Source organism: Phyllostomus discolor, chromosome 2 (genome assembly GCF_004126475.2).
Source record: "Phyllostomus discolor isolate MPI-MPIP mPhyDis1 chromosome 2, mPhyDis1.pri.v3, whole genome shotgun sequence".
NCBI classification, from domain to species: Eukaryota; Metazoa; Chordata; class Mammalia; order Chiroptera; family Phyllostomidae; genus Phyllostomus; species Phyllostomus discolor.
This window is the reverse complement of record NC_040904.2, coordinates 143,963,032-143,978,186: the sequence shown is the minus strand read 5'-3', so window position 1 is coordinate 143,978,186 and position 15,155 is coordinate 143,963,032. Positions and strand designations below refer to the sequence as shown.

Genomic DNA, 15,155 nt, shown 5'->3' with positions numbered 1-15,155 from the left:
GACAGTTCCGCCTCCGGTCTCTAAGGAGGGATCCCAGGGGTCTCCGGGCGGGACACTGGCTGTGTGAATGGGCCGCCTCCGCATCCTGGGGACCCCGACTACTCCGCTCCAGAGTCCTTACGCACGCCGTTGCACACACTGAGTTCCCCACGTTAATGACTCGGTGCCTCCGCACCCCCTTCCTCCCGGTGCCTCCTGCAGGCGACCACATTCACACACCCGCCTCGGGCCTGGTGCCCGCCCCCGAGTAACGGAGCCCACGCCCAGAGCCTTGCGCCGGCCTGCCCCGGCGCAGTGCTGCAGAGCGCGCTCCCGCCCCAGGCGGCCCAGCTTGCGCGCTCGCGCGCACGCGCGCAGGGACCCCGTGCCCTCCGAGGGGGAAGGGGCAGAAGGGGCGTCCCGGGGGCAGGGGAAGGAGGAGGCGGTCGCGTCGCCTCCGGCGGGGCTCGCGTTCACCCTCGCGCGCGCCCCTCGCCTCACCCTTGCCCCGGGAGGGTGAAATGCTTTCTCCCGGCATGCAGCGGGAGGAGGGATTTAATACCAAGATGGCGGACGGCCCGGATGAGTACGATACCGAAGCGGGCTGCGTGCCTCTTCTCCACCCAGAGGTGAGGAACCGCGACGAGCTCAGTTCTCTCCCTAAGGCCCCCGGCCATTTCTTCCCCGGACTCGCGGAGGGCTGTGGCCTACGTGTGTGGGGTAGAGGGGCCGAAGTTGGGGAGGGCAGGGAGGCAAATGCAGGCCCGAGCAAGGCGGCAGTGGATAACGGGGGAGGAGATAGCGGGGCGGGCCTGGCCGGGGCGGGCCCTGGAACGCAGTCCCTGGCTGTGCCTGGAGGACTGAGGGGGAAGTGTTGATGGTTCTGCTCTGTCGACTTGCTGCTTGCTGGTGCATGGGCAACGGGGGCCTGATGCTGGTTTGGAACCTCACCTTAAACCCCTAGTCTTGCCCGAAGCCTCTCCGGGTGAGGAGGAAGCGCGTCTGGTTTTGATTTCTTCTTTTCCTTCGCCCTGGTGAATGACGCTGTCATTCCTTCCATTTAGCTCACTGTGGGGGAGTATAGGGTAAGAACATAATTCCTTGGACAAAGTGATGTCCTTCCATGTTACGCCGTAAACGACACCTTAGGCACCTTGTGTTGGATGTCCTATTTGAGCGTTTGCCCTTAAGCGATTAAAAAGAGAGGTCAAAACTTTTGGTAATAGACCCACGCTCACATTAGCTCCTCAAAGTATCGGGATTTTTGTTTTGTTTTATGTTTTGTTTTGGAGTCGGGGGAGGACAGTGCAACACGTTGCCCCTCACAACATGAGTATCTTCCCCTGTAAGTAAACAGTGCCCCCGCTCCAGGATCAGTCACGTTCTGTACTTGGTTACTTCTTAGTTTATACCTAAAGTAGTACTAGTTCTGGCCTGGAAGCAGTTCTTGATGCATTCTTGTTTTTAATGATCCACAGTGATGTGTGGATGGGCAGCGGCAAAGCTTCCTGAAGAACCTCTGTAGTTTTTATGAGGTTAAAAAGGATAAAGACAATCTTTGTATTGTAGTAGGATGAACAAACATGGACGTCTGTACCTGGCTACTCTTCATTAGAATGATTCTGTTTATTGATGACTTTTGATTTGTGGCATGCTTATATTATTTAGTAAAATGTGAATAAAGAGAAGCATGTACCTATGTAATGTATTAGTATTCAACTACTCTCATTCATTACTTTGATTAATTAAAAAGAGATGGGACAGTTTCTTAAGAAAATGCCTGCTTCAGTCTCACTAGAAAAGGCTATTCGAGATTTCTGACAAGCAGAACTGAGCAGTAAGACTAGGCGTTTTTTGTTTTTTTGTTTTTTGTTTGTTTGTTTTTTTAACCAACATGGTAACATTTTCAGAACTGGGATTGGAGATCTTTCTTTTAGTTAACATTTAGGCCCAGAAAATATGTCAAGAAGTAGACAAAGTTGTTTTCAGATGATACATTGAAAATGTGGCCAAGGAATATTTCTATTCTTCTATTTCTGTGAAAGTAATTTCAAATACTTTAAATGTTGATTGTATGTATATTATAACGTACTGGTTCCTCTTCATAAACCTTAGTTTTGTGAAATACTACATTATTACTTTAATAGTAACTTTAACTGGTAACAGATCCAGAGATTGCTGGTATAATGGTCTCTATTTAGAGACGAGTCTTCAGATTGGCATTAATAATTACTGTAGGAAATTGTCTTCCTTATCATTAAAAGTGGAAGTTTATATAAATGATATACCATTCCTTTTCTCCAACAAATGCAGGGGCTGATTAGTTTAGATGCTTTGTGTCTTAAGCTTTTAACTACAGAGCTAAGGTCTTTCTGAATTTTTCCTCTGGTTACCATTGCATTCATACCTGCTGCAGACCTGGTATAGTTCTGCGTTCTTGCAGTGCATTCTTGGGCAAGCTACTACTCTGAGTTCTAGCTTTACAATATGGGATGAAATAATAATTAATAATAAGCTATTGTGAGGATTAAGTGAGATAATGTGTGCTTTTTCTGTTGTAAAATAAGCAGTGTTTTCAGAATCCCTTGGAGAGAAACTCATTTTCTGCCTTGGTGAACAAGTGAAATAGTACTTTTAGCCCCTTTTTGGAGAGAACATAGACTTTTGGGTTCTAATTCCAGATTTGTACTACTTAGCTAAGTGACCTGAGACAAGTACTTAGTAGCTTAAAGCCTCATGTCGTTCATAAGAAAATGGAGATGTTCCCTACCTTGTCCACTTGGCTCTAAAGGGTTAGATGAGACTGTATGTTGAGGTTCAAGAACTGGGCACATTGTTCAGTTAATGTTAATTCTTTTTTCTGTACCAGAAGAAGGAGGGAGTATTAAACATTTAATTTGGTTTTGGTGGAATAGTTCAGAAACTTGTGTGTTTTAATTTAGTGTAATAGGTCTTTGCAGGAACAAGTTTTATTTTACTGTTCATCTTCAAATTTAATGCTGTATCACAAAAATAGTTTCTCACTGAATATTTGTTGAATAGATGAATTGTCTGTAGGTTAAAAAAATTAGCCATTCCTTAAATCTATTAGTGTGCAAACTGCTCACCATTAAAACCTTTCTTATGGGATTATATAATTAGATGAACAGTAAACCCTTCTTTTTAGAGGTATTTGCTGTGAGGGAACATTTTTAATTAAATACTCCATTTGTTTAGTCAGCCATTTAAACATTTGTGTATCTTGTTTGGGTCAGGCACTGGATTGGACTCTTGAGACTGGGATTTTTGTGGTAGATTCACTGAGAGTCGTATGGACTACTGATTGAAAACCAGGGCTTTGGTGACAAGTTGAGAATCTAGGCTCTGCCATTTACTATCATCATGGTCAAATTACATGTTCTGCATTTTAAAAATTGGGTTAATAACACCTACCTCTTAGAGTTACTATGAATATAAAATAAAATAATGTTTGTAAAACAGTTATCGTAGACTTAGGCATATAGTCTACCAGTCAAATCTAACATATGAAAGGTTTTGACCTATAGCATATAGTGAATACTGGTGCTATTTGCTTTTGTCCCCCTCCCCCACTTCCTTTCTCTTTCTCTCTTCTCCCCTCTCCCTCTCTCCCCATCCCTCCCTTTCTCCCTTTTTTAAAGTCCTCACCTGAGGATATGTTTATTGATTTGAGGGAGACAGACAGACAGACAGATACCAGTCCGTTTATGTGCCCTGACCAAGGATTGAACCCAAAACCTCTTGGTGCATGAGATAACATTCCAACCAACTGAGCCACCTGGCCAGGGCTGCTTTGTTTTCTGATTAAATAGATGATTATTCATTTTATCATAATGGAGGAAATTATAGGCTATTTGGGGAAGGATGAACTGATTTATCAGAGGTTTAAGGTGTTAATCTCAGCTCCGACTTTAGGCTAGTGGACATTTAACTACTCTCAGTTTCTTTGATTTTAAGATAGAGAGTCTAGGCTAGGTGATCTCTTAAGATTTCCTCAAACTCTAATGTTCCAGTTGTTATGTTGTAATTTTTCAAAATTGATCGACTTAAGCATCTATTTGCTGATGCATAGCACTGTGCTAGGTTGTATGGGTGAAAATGATATAAATAGGATAGCTTCTGTTCTCCAGAAGGTAATGATCTAGTTGGGAAGATATATGAAACACTTAACAGAATCTAAATTAAGTGTTGAATTGGGTAGTGTAGCCTATAAGCAGTGTCAGATTCTTGTCATGTAGAATGGCTAGAAGAAAGACTTCAATGGAGAAATGGAGATCATATGTTGGTGTATGGGTTCACTTGACTTGTTATCTCCAGTCTTCCATTTCACCCACTAGTACGTCTTTATTAAGTCATCTCAGCTCTTTCCTAGAATGAGACCACAGTACTCCCTTCTACACAGTGTTATAGGGGCTGTCTGTTTCAACAAGAGCTGACTCAGAGCTTTGAATTGGATTGTCTAGATTATCTAGGGCTTTCATCTCTTGCTTGCTTCATTTCTTTCCCTCAATTTCAAAACTTTTATTATTGCCTTCTCTCTAGCTTCTCATTCTTTTAACGGTTACATTTTTGTTTCTCATTAATTTTGTCCATATTTGTGTCTCACTTTTTTTTGGTTTAAATATTAAGCCGAGGTACTACTATATCTCTTGTCTTCACAGATTTTATAAAATCTATTTTTTGAAGCTTTTGGTAAAAGTGATTTTGCCTTTTTCCATTATTATTTTTTTGCCCTATTGTGTAGTTAGAGATATACATGTGTACACATCCATAAATTAACTCATTTGCTTTCAGAAAGCATATATAAAATTACTTTGAAAATTGTTCTTCTCTTTCTGGTTGGTTATTGGCACGCGCTTTCCTTTCAAAAGATATCTTTCTGGCAGTCTTTAGGATCTTACGTCTTTTTTATTCAGCAAAAATGCTAGCGGTCATATAATTGTAACTTAGATTTGTAAATACTATACGTTAAGCATAGTAACCACCAAGTCAGTATATATAAAATGAAAATACAACTGATTGGCTACTTTATGGTTTGTGGAAAAAACCAAAGTTGAAAACTACTGACCTATAGAAACAAAAAATTATATTTGGTTGTGAGAAATGCCATTTAACTATTTTGATTTCTTTGTTTTGTTTTTCTTTCTATTTTTATTTAATTTGAGAGAATTATCCCCAAAGTATTTGATAAGCGTGGACTGTGGAGTGGGTAGATATAAAAGCAGATAAACTAAAACTATGAGTGATGGTATTTGGCTGCTTAAGTTCAGATCCTAGTTTTGCCACTTACAAGCTGTGATCCTGAGCAAGTTACTGAAATGTGTCCCAAATTTCTGAATTAAAATGGAGATAAAGCACCTCATGAGGATGGTGTGAAGAGTAAATGAGATAATAAGATAATTCTGTGTCTGGTATTTAGTGACAATAAATGTTAACTATTAATTTTGTGGTAAGAAGTTAGTAATACCTCAAGCAATCTGTGTATATGTAGTATACACATATTAGATATGGAAGCAACTGACCAAGTAGCTAAGAATTAAAATTGATTGTCTGGGGATTGAGGAGAGCATTGGCAGAGATTTCTTTATCACAAGACCTTTTTGCACTATTTAATTTTCTGAAAGACATATGCTATGATTTGAGACTAAATATGGTTTTGTTGCTTTGCTAGGCCACAGAGTAATGAGGAATACAAAACAGAGCACTGCAAAGTAACAAAAGATTAACTGTAGTCCTATAGAATCCTCAGGAGAGATGAAGGTGAGTGTATGTGTACACATGCACACATTTTGTTAAAAATTAAAAATGCATGTGTGTCCTGGCTCATTGGTGGTAGTGGTGTCCCACAAACTCAAAGGTCACTGGTTTGATTCCAGTCAGAGCACATGTCTGGGTTGGGGGTTCTGTCTGGGTCCGTGGGTACATACAGGAGTCAACCAATTGATGTCTGTCTGTCTCTCAGTTCCTTCCCCTTCCTCTCTCTCTGGAATCCATAAATGTATCCTTGGTTGAGGATTTAAAAAATAATTCATGTGGACCTCCTTTCCCTTAGAGAATATCCTAAGGGTATATTAGGGTAGTTAGGACTAGTCAGTCAGTTAAGGGGTCTTGATATAATAGTGTGTTTTTAATAGAATCCCCAACAACTACATAATCCAAAAAGGCATTATTTTAATATCAAGGTTATGTACAATTCTCTTTCAAAGCATCATCTAATTCTATTACTGTTTTATGATTAGATTGTTTTACAGATAGGTAATTCAAGAATAAAATAGCAGCTACTTTAAATTTTCAAGTTTGAAAACTTGATTCAGGGCAACATTATATTTATAAAATATGCAAGTAAAATTTATAACCAGTGTAAAAATTATCCAATTATAGGATAATACCTTCTATTAAAAACTTAAAATGAAGTCGTAGGCAGCTAACTTAAAAGTACAGTGGAATTTCAGCCTTTTGTAAAGGAGTTATTGTAAGAACTTAATTTCTTGCATTATAAAAGGGTTAAACAGAATATTTTTAGGTTTTGTTTCAAAAATTGTTGAAAATTTGTTAAACAAGCTACTCCATTTTCTAGGGATAATATGTACTAAATATGATAGAATCTTTCTTTGATAAATCAGAATATTATAGTATTTTAAGCTCATCTCTTTCATTATCCATGATTACTATTGAGGAAATAAGACAATAGGGCTAAATATACCTGCAGTATTTTTCAGTTTTTTAAAAATAACTTTTTGATTATGAACATTTATTATTTTATGCATGATTAAATGAGGGATAAACAAAATAGTGACCAAAACTATCTTTATTCTTATGAAAAAAATAAAATAAGCTCTTCTATGAACTGAAGACCTAAGTTGCTTGTGTTAGAATCTTCAGGTTGCAAATGTCACCAACCCTTTTAAAACTTGGACAAAAAAAGGATTCATATAACCCAAATTCAGGACAGCACAGGTGCAATTAAACTCTGAGCTGAGAATGTCACGAAGACTCTCTGCCTTCTGTCTCTCCTTGTCTCTGACTTTTAGCTTCGTTTTCTCCTCATGTAGAGCAGCTTCTTCTCTATATTGGGGTTATGGGTGCTAGCATTCTTTTTGCCATATACCTCAAATCTCAACTAACCATTACAGATGGTCTGCATATCTTCCCTTATTCTACATTGTAAAGTAGCATAGGGTTGCCCTGATTTAGGTTATGTGCCCACTTCTATGACCACAGGATAATACACACTATAATTGGCAAAGGTCTCTTGGTGAGGTTGGAAGAGGAATAGTTTCCTTAAAGAAGGAATGCTAGCAAGAAAAACTATTTCTGTGCTCTGTACTCTCAATGTAAAGAATTATTAGCTTTAAATACATTGAACTTATTCATAACACTAAATGTTCTAGTTGGGTTACTGAATAGCATTCTGTATGAATAATCTAGACCACGGGTTGGGAAACAACTTTTGTAAAGGCCAAATAATAAATATTTTCAAGCTTGTGGGCCATATAGTCTCTGTGACAGCTACTCAACTCTGTGGTAGTTGTATGAAAATAGCCATAAACAATACAAAAATAAATGGACAGCAGTGTGGTGATTGCTTGGGGGGAGGAGGTGTATAAGGAGACTAAATGGTAATGGAAAAATGATACAATAAAGATTAAATAAAAAATAATTTTTATGGGTAGGAAATATTATATTTTAGGTTTTTTTGTTGTTGTTTTTTTAAAGAATGGATATCCTGTGTTCCAATAAAACTTTATATATAAAATCAGACGGGGTCAAATTTGACCTGTGAGCTATTTGCCATTGCCAGCCGTGCTGATCTGTACAATACCTAAAAACTTGAAGAAATTTATACTAAAATATGTGGTATTTCAGTATATTGAATCTTATTAATTGCTGGTGTGCTTTAATTTCATCAGAACTGGAATTGTGTGGTTAGGTAAAGTAAGAATGTGTGTGTGTGTGTGTGTGTGTGTGCGCGCGCATAAGAATCTTATGGAGAATGTTATTAGCATACATGTTTTCATACACACTTCTCAAAGTTTCTAATTTAGTATGTGGGTTTGTAATATGTATATTTTGAACAAGTTCCAGAGGTGACTCTGATATATACTCCCACACTCGATTCCTCATTCCCTGATACATCTTGGATATAGAGGAAAAGTTTTGTTACAGGACGAGGAAGGAAGCTAGTTTGACCTTTAATGTTTGAGGCATTGTACTTTGTGCTTTTCTTGTTTCCTCCTCAATTGAATGGATGATACAGATGATAATAATGATAACTGCTAACACTTGTCATATTATAACTATGAGCTAGGCACTATCCTAAACAGTTTTGCATATATAGTCATACCCCAGTACTCCTTGGCTTTAGAACTCACCAGATCCTGTATTCTTTGCATTTTGAGGAGGAAAACATGTTTTAGCACTTGGAGTTTGTTTGGGACTTGTTGCATTTGCTATAACTTTTATGAGTCACAGCACAACCCCATAAGAGAAATTACTGCATTGTTAGGTACTGGTTGGTTGCAGCACTCCTCATGAGTTCCAGAACGAATTAACTAGTACTGAGGTGCCACTGTATTACATATTCATTCATCCAGTTCTCACACTGCTTTTACACCTATTTTACATACGAGGATATTGAGGCATAAAGAGGGTAAGTTACTGCTAAGTGGCAAAACTGAGTTTGAATCCAGGTTCAAACTGCTTACGTCTAGTTGCCTCTTTCTAGCACAGCACAATGTGGTAGTGATGATAATAGTTATAGGGTTGATTGAATATTAATTGCCAGGCAGGCACTGGCTAGCTGTGTTTACAAATGTCCTCATTTACTTAAAAAATTAAAAACAATTTTTAAAGACTGTGTTTACATTTGTTTTAGGTCCACATCAAAATTGATCCTTAAGTACAGAGAATTCCCTGTACTTGCTGCCCCCACATATGCACAGCCTCCCCGACTGTCAGCATCTTGCATGAAGGTGGTGCATTTGTTACAGTCAATGAACCTGCAGTGATTGGTGCATTATTTTTACCCAAAGATCATACTTTATATTATGGTTCACTTTTGGGGTACATCCTATGGTTTTGACAAATGTATAATGACGTGTGTTTGCTATTACAGTATCATACAGAATAGTTTCACTGCCTCTAAAGAGTCTCAGTGTTCCAGCTATTCATCTCTTCCACCTCTTAACTCTGGCAACCACTGATCTTTTTAGGTTGTTTTCTGTCTCCATAGTCTTTTTTTTTTTAAGATATTATTTTTTTTTATTTTTAGAGAAAGGGGAAGGGAGGGGGAAAGAGAGGGAGAAACCTATGTATGAAAGAAACATCAGTTGCCTCTTGACCACATGCCCCAACTAGGACCAGCCCGCAGCCCAGGCATGTACCCTACTGGGAATTGAACCAAGGACCTTTTGCTTTGTGGGATGATGCTCAACCAACTGAGCCATGCTGGTCAGGGCTTCTGCCAAACCGTCCTATAGTTGAGATTACAGTTTGTAGCCTTTTTAGACTGGCTTCTTTCACTTAGTGATAGGCATTTAAATTTCTTCATGTCTTTTCATGGCTAAATAGCTCATTTCTATTTAGAGCTGAATAATATTCCATTGTCTAGGTGTAACAGTTTATCCATTCACATTTTGGTTATATCCATGTTTTGCTTATTTACTGTTTATAGTGGTTCTGCAGAGTAGGTATTATTCAGTTTACAGATTAGGACACAGACTCACAGAGATAATTTATTCAATTTTGCATCATTAGTATTTGGCTGTTTTTATTAGAACCTGAACTCTGACGCCAAACCCATAACCCTCAGATGTACTGTGCCATATAAATTAATAGGTAAAATGCAAATTATTTTTTACTAAATAAGGAAAAAATTCTGCCAAAGTTACTATCAGTTCTTCCAAGTTATTAAAGTAGCTTTGGGAGGTCTCAATCTTGGCAGTTGATCTAAGGCCACTTCTTTGAGTAACCCTTTGACTTGAAGTAATAAAACTAGATTTCCTTAAAATCCCTCTTTTTCAAAAACTTTTAATTCAATCCTTTAGTTTTTTTTTTCTCGTGCTTCATTTAAATTCATAAGGTAAAATATACTTTCACTGATTAAAATCCCTTGAAAGGAAGTGAAATATCCCTCAGTGTGGATCAGGATAGAGGGGATTGAGGTAAATGTTCTCATTATGAAATCTGTGGCAGTAGCTGATGGGAGTACCCGTGCTGCTGGCTTAATTATAGGCACCTCAGGTTTAAGCCTTTTTGAAGAGTCCTGCTATCATTTGTATTATTTCTAAATCTCTTCTAAAGATTTGTTGCTAGACCACATTCTGTTAGGAGGTTTTGGGGGTACATTTCAGGGACAATAGTGTAGTTTAAGGGACACATCCAGTAGTTAGTAGTAGTTTGATTTTGAGATAATAAATTGCTTAACCTCTTGGTGCTTCATTTTTATCTGGAAAATGGGGATGATAATAATAGCATCTATCTCTTAAGTTTCTTTTGAAATTAAAAGTTAATAAACCATATTTTGTAGATTTTAACATGTATATAGTTTATGTTTTAATATCTGAAAATGATGTGTGTTGCTTTTGGTCAAGTGGTAGTAATGTTTTAGCAATACGGTAACCAATTTATTTTGCTTATATATCTCCTTTTAATATATCTAAAGAGTCATCTATGGTAAAACTGTCTAAATAAGTCTAGAAGCAATCTTTCAATTAGTAAAAATAAAACTTCTAAATGATAGAAAGCATTGTATATAGTTCAGTTGGCAGTGTTCTCTTAGTGATACACACAGTAATGGTACATCTTAAAATCAATAGCATCTTCTGTGGAATCCTGTCTCTAAATAAAGTTTAGAAGAGTACTTGGCACATAGAATTAGCTATATTGTTTTATAACCTTTCTTTCAACAGTTCAAGGTTGTGGTAGTGCATGTATGCCATTATTAAACCTGTTTCCCACCTTTGAGATTTTATCTCCCTTAACTGTACTTATAAACACTTCATTAATCTTTATTTATAATTCTATAACTATAATCATGAATAAACTGTAGACATCATTTTCTAAAGAAATTTTGCTTTCTGACTGAACACCCAGTGTAAGTATCCAGGATCTTCCAGTTGTTTAAGAAGTTACTTAACTTGATAGAAGTAACCATTATTTGAAGTTTTTTCCTTATTTGTCTCCTTTTTATTCCTGTGAATAATTGAATGTAATCAAATCCAAAAAAATTTGGAAAATTTTTGGGAAACTTTTTTGGAAAAACATTGGGGAAAAAATTGACAAATTAGAATCTAGCTCTATAACATATCAGACCAAATAAAAACTTAAACTTTCTATTATTCTGACTATTCTGTCAGAACTATTATTCTGACATCTGATTTATTCTGTATTGTTGAATAGTATATGAATTTTCAAGGTATCAGAAACTGAAATTCCAGCAGAGGTTTTCTTGGCTTTGGAAAAAAGGGATACGTCCCTGGCTGGGTGGCTCAGTTGGTTGGAGTGTTGTACTGTGTGCCAGAAGGGTTGTGGGTTTGATCCCCAGTCACAACATACATAGGTTGCAAGTTCAGTTCCTGGTTCAGGGGGCATACAGGAGGCAACCAACTGATGTATGTCTCACATCGATGGTTCTGTCTCCCTCTTCCTCTCTCTAAAATCAATAAAATGTGTCCTAAGGTAAGAATTAAATAATTTTTTTAAAAAGTGACACATAATTATTGCTAAAAATTTAAATAGTACAAAAGGATATATAGTAGAATGTAAAAACATAAATGTATATTTATGTACATGCTTATATATAGTTCCTTGTTTTTGTTATATAAATGGTATCATATGTCATAAAATTTGCATTTTTTTCTGACTATACTTTGGACATAGTTCCATCTTAGCATATAATGATATTTCCCATTTTTTATAATGTCTGGACATGCCTTGTCCAGTATGGTCTCCACCAGTGACGTGGCTATGTAAATTACACTAATTAAAATGAATAAAAACAATTAGCTTTTCAGTCATATTAGTAATATATCAAGGGTTGATTAACCATGTGTGTCCTGTGGCTATATAATATGTTCATAATTGCAGAAAGTTCTGTTGTGTAACACTGTTATGGACAGTTTTTTTTTTAAATGGGTATGTCTTTTAAAAATTCTTTTTATTGCATTGCTCTTTTTATAGAGGCATATTTTATTTATGATAAATTACATGAATTTTAAATTTGTAGGTCGATAATTTTTAAAACTTTTCATTTCAAAATAATTGTAGATTCACATGTAATTAAGAAAAAAATGCAGAGAGATCCTGTGTGCCCTTTACCCAGGTTCCCCCATATGGTAACCCCTTGTAAAATTACAATAGAATATCATAACCAGGAGATTAATATTGAATCATGAAAGATATAGAACATTTCTCTTTTTTTTAAGATTTATTTATTTATTTTTAGAGAGGGAAGGGAGGGAGAAAGAGAGGGAGAGAGAAACATTAATGTGCAGTTGCTGGGGGCCGTGGCCTGCAACCCAGGCATGTGCCCTGGCTGAGAATCGAACCTGTGATACTTTGGTTCGCAGCCTGTGCTCAATCCACTGAGCTACGCCAGCCAGGGAGGATATAGAACATTTCTACCACCACAAGATCCTTCATATTACCATTACATACCCACACTAATCATATCACCCTTGTATACCATACTAATCTATTCTTCATTTCTATAATTTTTTAATTTTAAGAATGTTCTTTAAGTGGAATCATGTCATATGTAGCCTTATAGGATTGGCTTTTTTCACTCAGCATAATTCTCTGGAGATTCATCTAGTTTGTAGGGTGTATCAGTAGTTCATTGTTTTTTATTACTGGATAATATGTTGATGTATGACAGTTTGTTTAACTGTTTATGTATTTAAGGACATCTGGGTTGTTTCCATTTTTGGTTATTATAAATAAAGATGCTTTAACCATTTGTGTACAGGTCTTTGTGTAAACATAAATACTTATTTCCCCAGGATAAATGCCCAGGAGTACAATTGGGTCAGATGGTAGTTGTATGATGATGTTTTTTAAAACTGTCAAGCTGTTTTCCAGAGTGGCTGTACATTTTACATTGCAACCAGGAGTATATGAGTGGTCTGATCTTTCTGTATCCTTACCAACATTTGGTGTTGTCACATTTCAGTTTTAGCTTGTTTTAATAAATGTATGAAGATAACTCATTGTAGTATTAATTTTCATTTTCCTAATGGCTAATGATGCTGACTATTATTTCATATGCTTATTTGTCATCTGTATATCTGTTGAAATATCTTTGTTGAAATATCTGTGTTTGTATTAGTTTGCTAGGGCTGCCATGACAAAATGCCACAGACTGGGTGGCTTAAATAATGGAAATTTATTTTCTCACAGCTCTGGAGGTTAGGAGTCCAACGAAGACCAAGGTATTGCCTCGTTTGGTTTCTTCTTTGGCTTACAGATGGCTGTCCTATTGCTATGTTCTCACATGGTTTGTCTTTTGTGCACATATGCCCCTGGTGCCTATGCACCTTTTCTTTTAAGGACACCAGTCATACTGGAATAGGGTCTACCCTGATGACCTCATTTTAACTTAACCACCTCTTCAAAGGGCCAGGCTTCAAATACAGAGACATTCTGAGACATTGGGAGTTAGGGCTTCAATGTAGGGATTTTGAGGGACACAGTTCAGCTCACAGAAGTGTCTTTTGCCAATTTTTAAAACTGATTATTTTACTGTTGAGTGTCTTTTCTTAGTAAAGACAGAATTTATTTGAAATGATTACTGCAGGGTAGGAAAGCACTATTGCAATAGGGAGAGGGAAGCTTTTGCAGTGGAAGAATGCGCTGACCAAATATCTACACATGTCTCAAGTATTAGGCAAAAAGAGGTTTTCTTTTATAGTAAGGAGCTAACAAAGCTAGGAAGAACTGCGTGTGAGGAAGTGGGCTAACCAGGAGTGGCATGATGGGACAGTGGATCAGAGAATATTTTACCCCAAAGCCAGCCTGTTTTCAGGAGGGGCTGTTAAAGATGGGTCATGTGCTAGCTTTACTGTTCCGTGTTAAGAGGTTTTTTGTATTTCCCAGACACTGGTTCTTTGTATGGTTTGCAGATAGTTTTCTCCCTGTCTGTAGCTTATCTTTTTATCCTCTTAATAGGCTTTCTCAGATCATAAGTTTAAATTTTGATGAATTCCAGTTTATGTTTATGGATTATGCTTTGTGTGTCAAGTCAGATCTCTTTTCCAAAATTCCAAAGATTTTCTTTCCTTTTTTTTAAACAGTTTATAGTTTTACATGTAACATTTAAATTGAAGGTCAATTTTGAGTTTTTTTAAATTTTTTTAAAATTTAGTGATTTTAGAGAGAGAGCGGAAGCAGGGGAGTGAGAGAGAGAGAGAAACATCGATTTGCCGTTCCACTTATTTATGCATTCATTGGTTGTTTCTTGTGCTCATATATACCCTGACCGGAGATTGAACCTTGGAATATTAGGACAATGCCCTAACCAACAGAGGTACCCAACCATGGTGGCTTTGAGTAATTTTTTATGTAAAGTGTGAGAATTAGGTTGAGGTGTGTTTATTTATTTGCCTATAAGATGTTTAACGGTTTGTTGAAAAGCTTATCTTTCCTCTATTAAATTGCTTTTACATTGTTGTCAAAAATCAGTTGAGCATGTTTATGTGTTTCTATTTCTGGGTTATATTCTTTAAAAAAATATATATATATGTGTCTATTCCTCAGCCAATGCTACACAATTTTGATTACTTTAGCTGTATAATAGGTCTTGAAATTGAATAGACTGCTTCTTCCTACTTTATTCATCTCTTCTAAAATTATTTTAGCTCTTTTAGTTGCTTTCTTATATAAATTTGAGAATAACCTTGTTTACATCTATAAAAAATCTTGCTGAAATTTTGATCAAAATTGTATTAAACTTGTATATCTGTGTGGGGAGGATTGACATCATTACCTTGTTGAGTCTTCTAATCCATGAATATGGTATGTGCCTATTTAGATCTTCTTGGATTTCTTTCATTGCTGTGTTGTAGTTTTCATCTTAAAAGTACTGTATATGTTTGGTTACACTAATTTCTATTCTCTCATGTCCATATTAGGCATCTCTTCACCAGTGCTCTCCTCATAGT

The 15,155-nt window shown here is 36.9% G+C and overlaps 1 protein-coding gene across 2 annotated transcripts in view; it reads left to right on the top strand.

Annotated features, from left to right (window-relative positions):
* The first annotated feature begins 208 nt into the window (after nt 1-208).
* The window catches only part of ZDHHC17 (zinc finger DHHC-type palmitoyltransferase 17), a 101,414-nt gene continuing 86,467 nt past the window's right edge, over nt 209-15,155 (top strand). Inside the window, exon 1 of one of the 2 annotated variants that reach the window (XM_036018650.1) lies at nt 209-608. In XM_036018650.1, the coding sequence (XP_035874543.1) occupies nt 501-608 (108 nt within the window). In that variant the 5' untranslated portion in view covers nt 209-500. The remainder of the gene's footprint in view (nt 609-15,155) is intronic. The other variant, XM_028531666.2, reaches the window with a different exon arrangement.